A 13,737-nucleotide genomic window follows, 5' to 3' on the forward strand; every position below is an offset into this window, starting at 1 on the left:
TACTAGATTGTATCTACACAGTTAAAGGGAGCCTGCACACAGAGTTTATGCTCGCTCATTCTGAACGTAAAACTCGTTCAGAGTAAGCAGCGTAAATAACAAATCCCATTGACTTGAGTGGGTGCCAGCATATGCGCGTATCACATTGAAAGCAATAGGTAAAAAAGCCTCCCATTGATTTCAATGGGGAGCGCGTGTATGCCTGCACCCATAGAAATCAATGGGAGCTGGTTTCTACACCGCTCACTCTGAACGAGTTTTACGTTCAGAATGATTGAGCGTAAACTCTGTGTGCAGGCTCCCTGTGTTATAAATAAATGTTGTATATTTACAAAACCAACAATGTGGATAGTTGAGACCACTACAATTTACAATCAATACACTTGCTAAGGATGAAGAGATTGTTCGGACATGTTTAACTAAGCCGTGGCAACTCAAGGCTTCTAAATAACTTATCACATCCCAGCCACATAATCATGGGTGCAGTGTAAAAGTAACAAAACCAATGTGTCTCTAATGAAAACTGTGTGTCATGGTGGTATAGTATGGAGAGATTCAAATCTCAGCTACACAATATTGGTGGCCAATTAGTTCCCATCAGATCAAACGATCGGCATGTTACAATCCAACATATGCCCATACAACGCAGATTGTCACCTTTTATTGAGCTTAACCACTTCAGTACCGGGCCAATTTGTGGTCCAGGACCAGACACATTTTCGGTTTATTTTGTATGTGCGGTTTCGAGGGCTGTAACATTCTTCTCATACGTCTCATTTAACTAATTTCTGCGTCTTTTCTCGGGGACACATAGGGCTTTATTTTTATGTTGTTTTTATTTTCGAAATATGTTTTACTTTTTTTTTTTATATCCAGGAAAATATAGACAAAATAGGAGGGAAATTGTGTCTGGTTTTCACTTTTCTTTTCTTTTTTTTTTTTTTTTTATTTAATAACACAGTGCCACTGAAAAACTTTATAAAATAGTTTTTCCTCGCCATTACTCTAATTTTTATTTTAGATGATGTCGTCGGGGGTGGGGCTATAACCTTTAATAACGTCATTTTATTGACACATTTTACTTTATTTTTTTTACACTTTTTTTTTTATTAATTTTTCTTTTCAGATGGTGTCCCCATAAGGTCATAAGAGATCTTTGGGGACATCTGGTCACTTTTTTCTTTGTTAGGGAGGCTGATTTCCCCTGCAACTGGGGCTGGTACATTTAGCCCCAGTTGTAGGAGGAATACAGCCTCCTGCACGTTGTATACACAGCTGATCTGAGCCCGGCGGATCATATGACCGCCGGGTCAAAGGGCGGACTTATCATGGCGGCGCCCATAGTTGTGTATACAGCACTCATTGAGCACTGTATACACAGCGATCGAGAAGGCAGGGATGGGAATAAACCTTCCCTGTCTTCTCTCTGGGAGCTCCGGCTGAAGTTACAGCCAGCTCCCAGCTTCAGTAGCTGCACGATCTCGTGCAATAGCTGTGCTCTGACAGGACGTACTGGTACGTCCTGTCAGAAAAAGCCAACCACTTCCCGGACGTATATAGTCTATAGGCAGTCCAGAAGTGGTTAAAATGGATTGTCCAGCATTAATAAAATGGTTACTGTTTTCCAAGAACAGTGCTGCATTTGTCCAAAGCTGATCCCTATTCACTTACAAGGAGCTAAGCTGCAGTACCAGACACAACCTATACACAGGTGTGGTGCCTTTCGGAAGACAGCAGCCATATTTTCCCACATTACCCTACACAAATAAATAGATAAAACATACTAATGTGCATTCTGTTACCAATCCCCAGAGTTTCTTCTCTCAGGGACTAACCGACATTCAGTGACTGAGCAATATCAAAAAAATATCAAAAGGTCTAGTTTATTGTATTGGCATTTTGTTTAGCTACATGATATAGGCACATACTGCACTGCTTCTCTAATGTAACACATACTCATGGATGAACAGATAGTACTGAATTCCCATTTCACCCATTAATAATGTGAAGCATAGACAGTGTTTCTGTAATTCCCAGTAATGCAGCCAGTATTGTCCACTTTCAGTTCCTGTAAAGATGTAGGCACTACTCTCTCTAGGAAGTCAAACTTCCTGACAGAGAAGAAGTTATGGCTCGGGTCAATAAATAAGATGAGGGGACTGCATTTCAGAAGGAAGGATCAACATTCTAGTCATAAGCTATAATAAACTTGTATGCTGAAGCACAAATATGGCACAGTCTTGGCAGAAGACAGGACATTAATCACCCTGTGACATTTAGAATGTAAGCTGCAAGACAGTTGCTGGTGCATTTAGCACATGGCTACATTACCCATAATATCGTAAAAATAGCCATCAGGAACTGCTCAGTAATGCAGTCATCCATCAGTTACTCTTACCTAGTTAGTGTGATTGATAGGCTACACAACCAGTATGAGATTCATGTGGCCTGAACCATCTTATCAAACCTATAGTCGCAAAACATTTGTTTCGGGAAATACTATACATTTCCAATCATGATACCCATCTAATCTGTATAGATTGTTCCTTTATTACTAGAATTCAGCCTATATTGTAACTTTTCATTGCAGATACTGAAAGTTATCAGTCATTTATGTGATTTATTTAAGTTGAAAAACTCAGGCATGGTTCACATCTGTGTTCGGTATTCCATTCAGGGCATTAAAAGCGGTTAGCAAAGAAACCACACAGACCCCATAGACTATAATGAGGTCCGTGTGTTTCCTGCACGAATCATGTGGAGAGAAAAGTGCTGCAAGAAGTACTTTTCTCTCCGCACAGAACATAAGGACCCCATTATGGTCTATGGGTTCCATGTGGTTTCTTTGTTAAACCGCTTTTTAATGTGTTCGGTATTCCATTCGGGGGGTCCCCAAGCAGACTCCCTGAACGGAATACCAAAGGCAGATGTGAACCGGGCCTGAGACACAAACTTTTCATATTACGTGTTTAATATGATATAGCATATAAGGTACAAAGTAGTATAAATGAAATGCAATGTAATTTGGCACTTGGCAGGCTGAAAGACATCGTCGCATACAGTTTTCTGCTCAGACCTTCCCAACTCGCAGTCAGCCAGCATGGTGAAAAGGGGTATCTGAATAAGACATATAGCCCTCCCCACAAGAAATGGGTTTACTTGCTCATAACCCCAATCTAATTATAGGCTCTATTGATGAGGACTTGTTTCTGAAACTATTGTATTTCTACCTTCATTACTCCACCTGTTTATCTCTCTCCTACTTCATGTAGTCAGTGTTGAAGTTTGTCAGGTCGAAATGCTTCCCAAACCAATAATAGTGCCATGTAGGGGGAGACATTGAGCGCAGATTATTTACAACTGTCTATAGGCAAACCTAATAAATCAGGCCCGCCTCTGAAGAACTGATTTGTATATCCACAAGAAAGGATTATAACTGCAGTAGGTTTCTGTTCCCACTAAGGGTCACTTCACAGAACTATATGTTGGTTTCGGTGGCATTTTGCTCCTGACAAACTCCAATTAACCCCTTCTCACCGCAGCCATTTTCATTTTATACTTCCCACCTCCAAAAGCCATAACATTTATTTTTCTGTTCACAAAGGCCTATGAATACTTAATTTTTGCAGGAAAAATTGTACTTGAATAATGGTATTATTCAATATTCCATAATGAAAAGGTTGGAAGAAAAAAAAAACAAAAAAAAAAAAAACGAGAATGCAGTGGAACTAGAGAAAAACTAAATTTCCTTGACTTTCTTATCCGGCTCATTTCTACAGCATTCATTGTGTAGTCAAAATGACACGTCACCTGCATTCTATGAGACAATACCAATAAAAACATTTAAAAAAAAACAAAAAAAACCTACATTTCTATAGGTTCGCCCCCATTCAGAAAAATATATATATTCTCACACCTGTAACTTTTTTTTTTTTTTTTTTATATTTCTGTCTAAGGGACTGCACAAGGCATATTTTTTTTTGCAGAGACAGGCTTACTTTCCATTCTTACCATTTAGGGCAATGTCCAATGTTTTGATTGCTTTTTATAAAAATTTTGCATGAGGCGAAACAATGAAAAAGTGGTAATTCATCGCGTTTATTTTTTAATCATACTACGGCGTTCACCATAGGGGAAAATAATTTTTATAAGTTTGTAGACCGGGCATTTTCAGACACAGAGATACCTAACATGTATGAGTTTTCCACAGTTTATTTTTATATGTGCTCTAGGGGAAGGGGGATATCAGCCGCAACATCAGGGTTAATGCCTACGATCAGTTCAGGAACTTATCACAGACACTGCCGCCACATCTCCACTGTATAATACAGTGGTGACCCAGTGGCTATTGTAGAAGCTCAGCTCCTGGGCCCCACAAAGATATATAAAAGTGCCCTTACCTACCATGTTGTCTATAATACTGGTGTAGAAGGCTTTGGACCCTCTGAGGCCCTGAGCCCAGTAGCGGTTGCTACTACTGCAGCCCTTATAGCTACACCCCTGTACAAGACATAGCTCTGTCCTGTTAGTGGTCCCTGTGTCTTGGTATCACAGCTCAGGCTTACTCATCTGAATAGCTAATTGCTACTATGGAACTGCTAAACTGCTGGTCTAAGGATAGGCCATGAATTTAGTAGTCCCGGAGAACACATCTAAATCCTTCTGAATACTTTTAACAAATGGCATTGTAGTTATTTTTATACTTTTCAAATTATTACATATAATGGTCTGTATAAGGTGTTTTAAGACAGAATTACAAGCAATTACATAGGAATACTGAACACACACAGTAGTGAAAGGGTCTATCCCTGCTAAGTGAGCTTACAATCTAGGAGCATAATGGGGTAGAAGAAATACAGCAATATGGTAAGGAAAAACTGTGTGCTGGAAATCACATTCTGGTAGTTTATGTGATGAAACACAGTTTATGTGTGGGGAATGAGCTCTGAGAGTGCATTAGAGGGCCCTTTATAGGTCTGGTGATGAGGAAGAAAATTCCAGAGAATAGATGCAGCATGAGAGAAATCTTGAAAGGATAAATGTGGAGAAGTGATGAAAGAGGAAGACAGAAGTGGATCATGTGCTGGAAGGAGCCTCCGTAGGTGGGGTAACCTAAAGATTTGGGAACAGATGTAAGATTGTGCAGCACATTAAAGGAGGCTTTAAATGCTAACACCAGAAAAGTTGATGCATATTATATAGCCCAAGAAAACAAAGTTGGAAATTAGGTGGCACAATTCATAGTAGACTAGGTACTGTAGTAGTAGTTAGTATTGTACATGCCAAGAAATGATGAGTACATGCATCAGTAGTTTAAAGATGACCTTTCAACACATCCAGTTCTTAGCATCTGTTAATATGTACAGCTACACTGACTCTGGCACATTTGGATTTTTTCTCTAGCTCCCACCATTCCTGAGCAATCAGCGCTATTAATTTTGGCTCCGAATAAGCTATTTAGGCTCTGTACTGTGAGGAGGACGGTGTTAGGCCAGAGCAAGTAGTATGTACCTGATGCTGGAGATAATCGGTGCTGATAATTCTGGGCTATAAGACCAGCTCTTCTGGCAGTGGGGAGATATCTGTACCGAAAATAACGGCACCAATATCAGGGCAGGGCACTTACAGGGAAAGACAACAGTGCGCTAAATTCAGTGCACGTTCAACTTTCTAGCGGTATACCATTAATGCTTGTTGCCCAGGAATGGTGGGGGCTAGAGAGAAAATTCCAATCGAGCTGCAATCAGTGGAGCGGCAGCTATTAAATGACAAGAACTTGAATTGGAGGTAATGAAAGGATGGACCACGTTTGACAGCAGATGCTACCTACAGTAGTGTTCCTTCTGACGCTCCAAAAAAAGATATGTTTGCAAGATTGTAACAACTTGAACTATATAGAAGACGTGAAGTTAAAAGAACTGGAGCCAGCGAATGAGATGTTATGTCCTACTAAGGTAAATTGTTTATGTGACACAGCTGGCAAAACATTCCTACAGTACACCAAGAAAACGCATCATTTTATGCCAGCAAAATATGGCTTATCTAGATATTGCTGTGTATAATCTTGTGTTGGCACCATACCTTATCTCTACTACACTACCATATTTTGGGGGGCTGCTATTTGAGCGATTCCCTGGTGGTAATCTAATATACTATTATCTTGGTAGGAGTCCTTGTTGTTGTATGTGAATGCCAGCTGGTATGTGCCTGGCACTGGGTATAGGTGGTTAGCAGGCAGTATTCCTTATGTTATATAGGAAGCATGGGCAGGGTTCATGAGAGGACAATGAAGGGTAAGCAGGGCCTCACACACAGAGCAGACATATGGCAGAGGGCATGGCTCACCTCTCCCTTATCCTCACATGCCGGGGTTTGCTCACAGTCCTGCGGCCTAGCCTGGCTCTCCTCAGGCAGGGGATTTTCCTGCAGTCTGCCCCGCTCCTGCTCCTCCTGTAAGCTGCGCTGTAGATGTGCTATGCGATACTTGAGCTTCTCATTCTCGGCCCTCAGCTGCTCCAGTTCTGGGCCTGGGTTCTCCTGCACAGTCCCCTGAGTCCCGAGGTCCAGGAGGAGGCCGATCTCATCACTTAGCCGGCGAATTTCCTGCTCCTGGTAGGTCAGGCGATCTGCAATCTCAGCGGCGGCCATGATCCCTTGTGGACGGAGAGTGACAGGGACAGCTGCAGGCCTGACAGGATGGGTGTGATGCTCTGCAGGGACTAGTCCTGCTGACTATAGACTGCTGTATGTAGGTGATCTGTACATGGTATTAAGGCCCCCATGCGGCTCTCATAGCAGCTGCACCCTGAGCCAGCAGAAGCCCAGGAAAGAGCAGCTCCAGAGGAAGCTTCACACAACCCCCTCCCTGCAATACTCTCCCTCCTATCACTGCTGCTGGCACTCAGGAACCTGCAGCACAGCCATCAAATAAGTCATTGGAGAGGCTCTGAAAGCCCCCAGCCCACTCCCAGCCAATACCCCTCCCTTCTCAGGTCTACAGCAAGGTCAGGAGCCTTCCTCCTCCTCCTCCTGCTGCTGCTACAGTAACCCATATAGTCATTTTCCAAACCTTTTGGACTGTGAAAGAGGAATAGCTATAGCTCACTGTGTTTGCATATCTAAAGGCTGGAATAGCTTTTTATTAAAATATTACCATAAACAGTATTTGAATGTAGACAAAGTCTAAAATGCACAAAATCATGCCATATTTTATCTATCTATTATGAATGCTAAGAGAAACATGAATGCATTCCGAGATGCTTCTGTCTTTTTTGACAGACTAGTTAATGGGTGACTGATCTGTTTTGGTTTTATTCTTTTCACTCATTCTTGTCATGTACAGACAAAAATGAAGAGGAAAAAACAGATTGTAAAACGGACACAATCTGATTATTAGGGCTCGTTCACATCTGCACCCGGTCTCCGTTCTGCAGGTTTCCGTTTCCTGCACAAAACAGAAGCAGGAGACGAAAACCTGCAGGACTCTTTCAAACCCATTCATTTGAATGTGTTTGAAAGATGTCCGGCCGTGAACGGCGGTGAGCGTTTTATGCTCTCCGCCGCGAAACCGTTTTTTTTTTTTAAATCGGACACAGAGTCAGACCTATACCCAGTGTCAGGCACATACCAGCTGGCATTCACATATACTCCACATTGCAAAAATTGTCATTTCTTTTGCAGGCTGCATAGAGCAGCCTGCAAAAGAAAAGCACTGCAGGCCGGGGAGACTACAGAATCGCTGAGGGGAATCCCCGGCAGGAGCACTGAGGGGTGGACCTGAATGAGAACCTCGGCCGGCCGCACCTGAAGGGGAACTGCAGCCGGCCGCCGGCAGAAGTGCTGAGGGGATTCCCCGGGTGCCAGGGATTCCCTCCAGCCGGCCGCAGTTCCCCTTCAGGTCCGGCCTCAGTGCTCCTGCCTGCGGCAGGGGATCTCCCTCAGCGCTTCAGGGTTGCACTAGAGTGAGTGGTCGCGCCCACTCCCTCCTCTTTCCAGAGGCATGGAGCTCCGACATTACCGCCGTAACAGCGGAGGTGCCGGTTGCCATGGCGACCGAGCGGCGCCATTATAGCTACAGACCCGGCACCCAGACCCGGCATACATACACTGGGGCAGCTCTGTGTTCCGGGCCTGCTAGCAGAAGTACCGTAAGTACTTCTGCAGTTTGAAATGAACAGCATCGCCAGGCTACTACCTCCTCCCAACAACAATTTTAAGATCTCTCCACAGATATTCAATGGGATTTACACTGGACTTATTACTGGCCACTTCAGAACTCTCTATTGCTTTATTTCCATCCATTTCTGGGTGCTTTTTGAAGTATTTTGGGGGTCATTGTCCTGCTGGAACCTAGGACGCAAACCCAGCTTTCTGACACTGGGCCCTAGATTGTGACCCAAAATCCTTTGGTAATCTTTAGATTTCATGATGCCTTGCATACAGCCAAGGCACCCAATGCCAGAGGCAGCAACACAACCCCAAAACATCTTTGAACCTCCACAATATTTGACTGTTGCTACTGTGTTTTTTTCTTTGTAGGTCTAATTTTGTTTGCGGTAAACAGTAGAATAATGTGCTTTCCCAAAAAGGTCTATTTTGGTCTCATCTGTCCACAAGACGTTTTTCCAGAAGGATTTTGGCTTACTCAAATACATTTTGGCAAACTGCAGTCTAGTTTTTTTTTATGTCTGTGTGTCAGCAGTGGTATCCTCAGGGGTCTCCTGCCATAGCGTTTCATTTCATTCAAATGTCAATGGATGGCTCGCAGTGACACAGCTAGAATTTCTTTGGAACATGATTGGGGCTGCTTATCCACTATCCAGACTAGCCTACATTGCAACCTTTCATTAATTTTTCTCTTCCTTCCACATCCAAGGAGATTAGCTACAGTGCCATGGATTGTCAACTTCTTGATTATGTTACGCACCATGGACAAAGGAACATCAAAATTTCTGGATATTGTTCATATTTTTCCACAATTTTGGTTGTCAAGTCCTCAGACAGTTCTCTTCTCCTCTTCCTGTTCTCCATGCTTATTATGGCACACAGAGATGCACAATTCAGCGATAGAGTCAACTTCTCTCCTTTTTATCTGGTTTCAGGTGGGATTTTTATTTTGTCCACACCTGTTATTTGCTGTAGGTGGGCATAAACAAGCATCACATGCTTAAAAAAAGAGTTATTTATCCAACATTTTGAATATGTGCCAACAATTTTGTCCGCCCCGTTTTGTGTGAAATTATGTCCATTTTACCTTTTTTTTTTCTCAATCCTTGTCGATAGCTGGTTTAATGGCTGATGATGTGATAATATAATCTGAGGAGCAGAAGAGTAACAATGTTTTGAACTTTTGACTTTTATGCTACATATCTCACCATCCACTACAGACACTACTGCCATCATGTTATAGACAATCATCTTAGCAATCTCATACATATATTTGACTTGCAACTATTTAGCATATGATTAGTTATGCAGATTATTGTCAGTCATGTAACTGATATTGATACTGTTTTGCTCATAAAAATCTAAATTTAAATTTTTAATATTTTGTTAGTATTTAGTAAATCCACCTTTGGCTTTCAAAACTGCCTGAATCTTTCTCAGTGTACTGAGTAAAGTGTTTTGGTTGTAATAGATCTCTTCTATTCAGATCCAACTTCTCTATATATGTCTTGCATGTTCCTGGGGCTGATTCTGAGTGAGAGAGAAACAGTTATAGAGTAGATTATCCTGTACTTACTATGTGAAGTGTATGGCAGCTAGTCTCCATCCACCAGTTAAGCAAAGAATTCAAACTAGAGATATAGCATTCAGAAGGGTAAACTGCTAAAAGCTATGAACATAAGTTATGTTTACAGTGAACAAAAATAGTGTCATGTACACAAATAACAGCTATGGGGACATTCACACTATCATCAGTGACCATCAATAGTGTTCGCTGCTAGTCTCCGTTACAGAATATTAACAATGGGCATTATTAGAACCATCATAAATGTTAAAAATGCTATTGATTTCAAATGGATTTTATCTGTTGTATTTAGTGACCACTAGTGTCCATTTACACCAAATCCGTCACATGTCGGTTATTCTTCGTGGACACAAGAATCCAGGGTGCAGCACTTTTGTGTCTGCGGTAAATAACAGTTCTATGATGAACATCAAGCATCCATTATTTTTCAACATTATTGTCTATGTATAACAGAGAGTATAAAAACAGATACTAACGGACACTAACTGATGCTAATGTGTCCATTAGTTAGTGTCCGTTAGTGTCTGTTATGATAGGTGTCCGTTTTTTTGGGTTTTTTAATGGACACTTTCAGAATAAGATAAGATAATCCTTTAATAGTCCCACATTGGGGAAATTTCAGCATGTTACAGCAGCATAGTAATACAGGTACAGGATAATACACAGTAATATAGCTAAAGAAAAACGGAAGAGAAAGAGGAAGACCTCATGGTCATCGTCATAATCATTAGTTCTCTGCGCGGAGTGATCTACGCTTGGTTTGATGTAGATTATACAGCCTGGTCGTGGTTGGAAGGAAGGACCTGCGATAGCGCTCCTTCTCACACTTGGGGTGAAGCAGACGGTCACTTACATTGCTGCCAAGTCCCATCAGGGTCCCATACATGGGGTGGGATTTGTTCTCCCGCATGGAGGTCACCACAGACAGTATCCTTCTGTCACCCACTACCTGTACTGGGTCCAAGGGGCTCCCCAGGACAGAGCTGGCCCTCCTGATCAGCCTGTCAAGTCTATTTCTGTCCCTGGTTGATATACTGCTCCCCCAGCACGCCACACCGAAAAAGATGGCTGAAGCAACCACAGAGTTGAAGAAGGCCCTAAGAATGGACAGGCAACAGTAGTGTGAATGCCCCCTTATTCTAAAAAGTCACCTAAAACAACAGGTATACTTTGATGTACAGTCTAGATAGGTTGATATAAAATCATTATGGGTGTTAACATATAATATGTTCCAATCTAGTACACAATGTAACTGCTTTCATTCACATCTGATTTGTGTATGAGTAAAATGAAATCAGATCTCATTGGTCAGCATCTAGCTAGACTGCTCTGTAATGGAGTAAATGGTCAACATAAAATCAGAAAACAGTCAAGTGACATAAAGCTATTAACTTCTTCTGCACACTGCTACAAGCAAACAGATGGCCTTTGGCATTAAGAAAAACTACAGATGTTTGCTAGACATGACATCTGTCACGTAAGAGGAGAAATAACATATAGACTATCCCTGCTGATGGATTACTAATGGCAGAATAATTCTTGTAGGATTGTAATAATCTCTATTGTTAATCCTGTTTCATTAAGTAGAAGCATTTCAGGGATTTATAGCACCAGGAAAACAAGTTTCATGAGATCTACAATTACTAAAATGTCCATAGTACTCTATGCATTAAGATACAATCTATAGAAACAGTCCATATGTTCATTCCTATATAGATTTGTTTATGTATCACATTAGTAATACTTCTGAAGAAACTAGAGGGGTTGTCGGGTGGACATGGGTAGTAGATGTTTTTGAGAACAAACTGAGCAGTACTTACCTCCAGTAACTGCTGCAGCCACACGCTAGCCTCGGCACTATACTACTAGGGCCAGTGATGTGCTACAGTGGTAATGCGCCATTGTGTAATGTCACTTCTGCAGCCCCACCAACAAATATCGTCGGTTAACAGCACCAGAGGGGTAAGTGTCTGTCACACATTCCCTGTCTCTGGCCACTTTTTCTCTGCAACCAAACAACCATTTTAATGAATTTTCCATGATATAAAGAACTCAATATCCCACTTATTAAATGACATTTATGTGGATATAGGATTTTTTAGTAATGTTTTTATTTGCACTTCTAAATTAATTGTCATTGTTTTAGAAATGGTCATGTAAAAATCATATCTATAATATATAGTTTTGTAGTATGTGTAAAGTTGCACAGTGTCACCTTATTGACCACTACAAACCTAAGGCATTATATGGTTGTCAATAGGTTGGTATTGCAAGGTTTTATGAGTAGCAAAGCACAAGGCCAGATAAGCCATAAATACAGAGGAGTAAGGCAGCCAACATGGTATATCAACTCCGATGCCCATTGGGACAATGAATGTTGGTATAGCATATGGCGGGCAACAGAGTACATGTACATAATTGTTTCCAGAGGAATGCTGGGGCAAGTGACCTTCTCTATGGACACCCATTGTAGGCAGTAAGTATTTCCATTAATTTAGTTATTTGTGCTGCATTATATTAGTTGTTAATATAAGGAACCCACAGTCCTCCTTTCATCTTGGCAGTAAAGAGAATACATCCTTGTATTTGAGGTCCCCCCCCCACACACACACACACACATATGAAATCCATTATAAGATTCTGTATTTCCGAAGTGTCTTAGCTGGTGTCTTCAGAGGCATGGTGTGAAATAAGTAAGAGAACCATAATAGAAGAGTCATTTTTATTGCTGTGATCCAACCAAACTACAATAAATTCTACTTAGATCAAGATTCCTATGGCTTTATTTGGCTCCCAAAGATTCTTCTGTCTTATTTGGTGAATGTGATCTGTATTTCTACTCAGGTCTTCACTTCATGATCCTGTTAATTTTTTTGCTGATAATCCATTAGAAAACGCACTTCCACCAACATGTTTTATCTTGTGTTTGGTTAATAAGGGGCACGGTATAAACAGTACTGCTGGTAAACTTCCTATATACATGTGGTATACTGTATGCTCTGTTGCACTCAGACTTTATGATATACAAAGTCTTTATAAACCAGAAGTCATTTTCTCTATTTATTCCGATCAGATGCTAAGTGTACAACCCATGTCAAGATGTAACTATTCTTCAGATCATAGTTGAGATTCTGGATAACCTTAGGATAACAAAGGCATTCCTACCAGCAGACTACATTAGTGAAAACTGCCTACCTGTAGACTACCACTAGTATGCCAACATTAAATCACAGAGATTGGAATAGTAAATTTCACATACTTTGTAATTTTAATCAATAATAATGTAGATTTATTAATGTCATTATAACATGCCTTAAACAGAGAGAAATGGAACTGTGCCAAGGTTATTGGTCAAGTGCAAAGTAGCAGTTGAACCCTGGGCCTTGGAGCGTAACGTCTGAAGCCATCATTGAAGTCATCAGTACTGTAAATTACATGTTACTTTAAGTTTAGCATTTAGGCCAGCATGCATGAGGTGCGTTTGCACGTATAGAAACCATTGTAATCATATTTAGGGCAAAGAAAGATTAAATGGATTTTGTGATTTTATGTAACTAAGGGTTCATCCCTTTATAAACTAAAGATTCTTCCACTTCTTTAATATACTTTGCGTTTTCTGTCTTTGCTGTCAATGAATAAATTTCTTTTTTTTTTTTTTTTTTTTTTTTTACATTTGGCAGGTGCAAACTTTGAACATACTATAACAAACCCTGCTTTTAGAGGAACAGTGGTTACAGTTCTATCCAATCTAGGCAATAAGCACTGAACAGCCTGGATTCCAGAGTCATAAATTGTATCAAAACAACTGCTGATATATTTCGCTAACATACCATGGCCATAACAGTGTACAACTGAGGCCAGAGTGCAGTAAGTGTGGTAGACTGCAGCCAATGATCGATGGTGCTGAAACATTGGAGTTTTAACAGGTAAGTAATGGTTCTTGTGTCTTTTTATACTTCCCCACACAGATTATGATATCTTACAGT

The 13,737-nt window shown here is 41.0% G+C and overlaps 1 protein-coding gene across 2 annotated transcripts in view; it reads right to left on the reverse strand.

Annotated features, from left to right (window-relative positions):
* The window catches only part of LOC142203097 (threonine--tRNA ligase 2, cytoplasmic-like), a 31,317-nt gene extending 24,432 nt beyond the window's left edge, over nucleotides 1-6,885 (reverse strand). Inside the window, exon 1 of one of the 2 annotated variants that reach the window (XM_075273580.1) lies at nucleotides 6,346-6,885. In XM_075273580.1, coding sequence (XP_075129681.1) covers nucleotides 6,346-6,648 — 303 coding nt within the window. In that variant the 5' untranslated portion in view covers nucleotides 6,649-6,885. The remainder of the gene's footprint in view (nucleotides 1-6,345) is intronic. The other variant, XM_075273581.1, reaches the window with a different exon arrangement.
* Between the last annotated feature and the right edge of the window lie 6,852 nt (nucleotides 6,886-13,737).

The sequence above is a fragment of the Leptodactylus fuscus genome, chromosome 5 (genome assembly GCF_031893055.1).
Source record: "Leptodactylus fuscus isolate aLepFus1 chromosome 5, aLepFus1.hap2, whole genome shotgun sequence".
Taxonomy (NCBI): Eukaryota; Metazoa; Chordata; class Amphibia; order Anura; family Leptodactylidae; genus Leptodactylus; species Leptodactylus fuscus.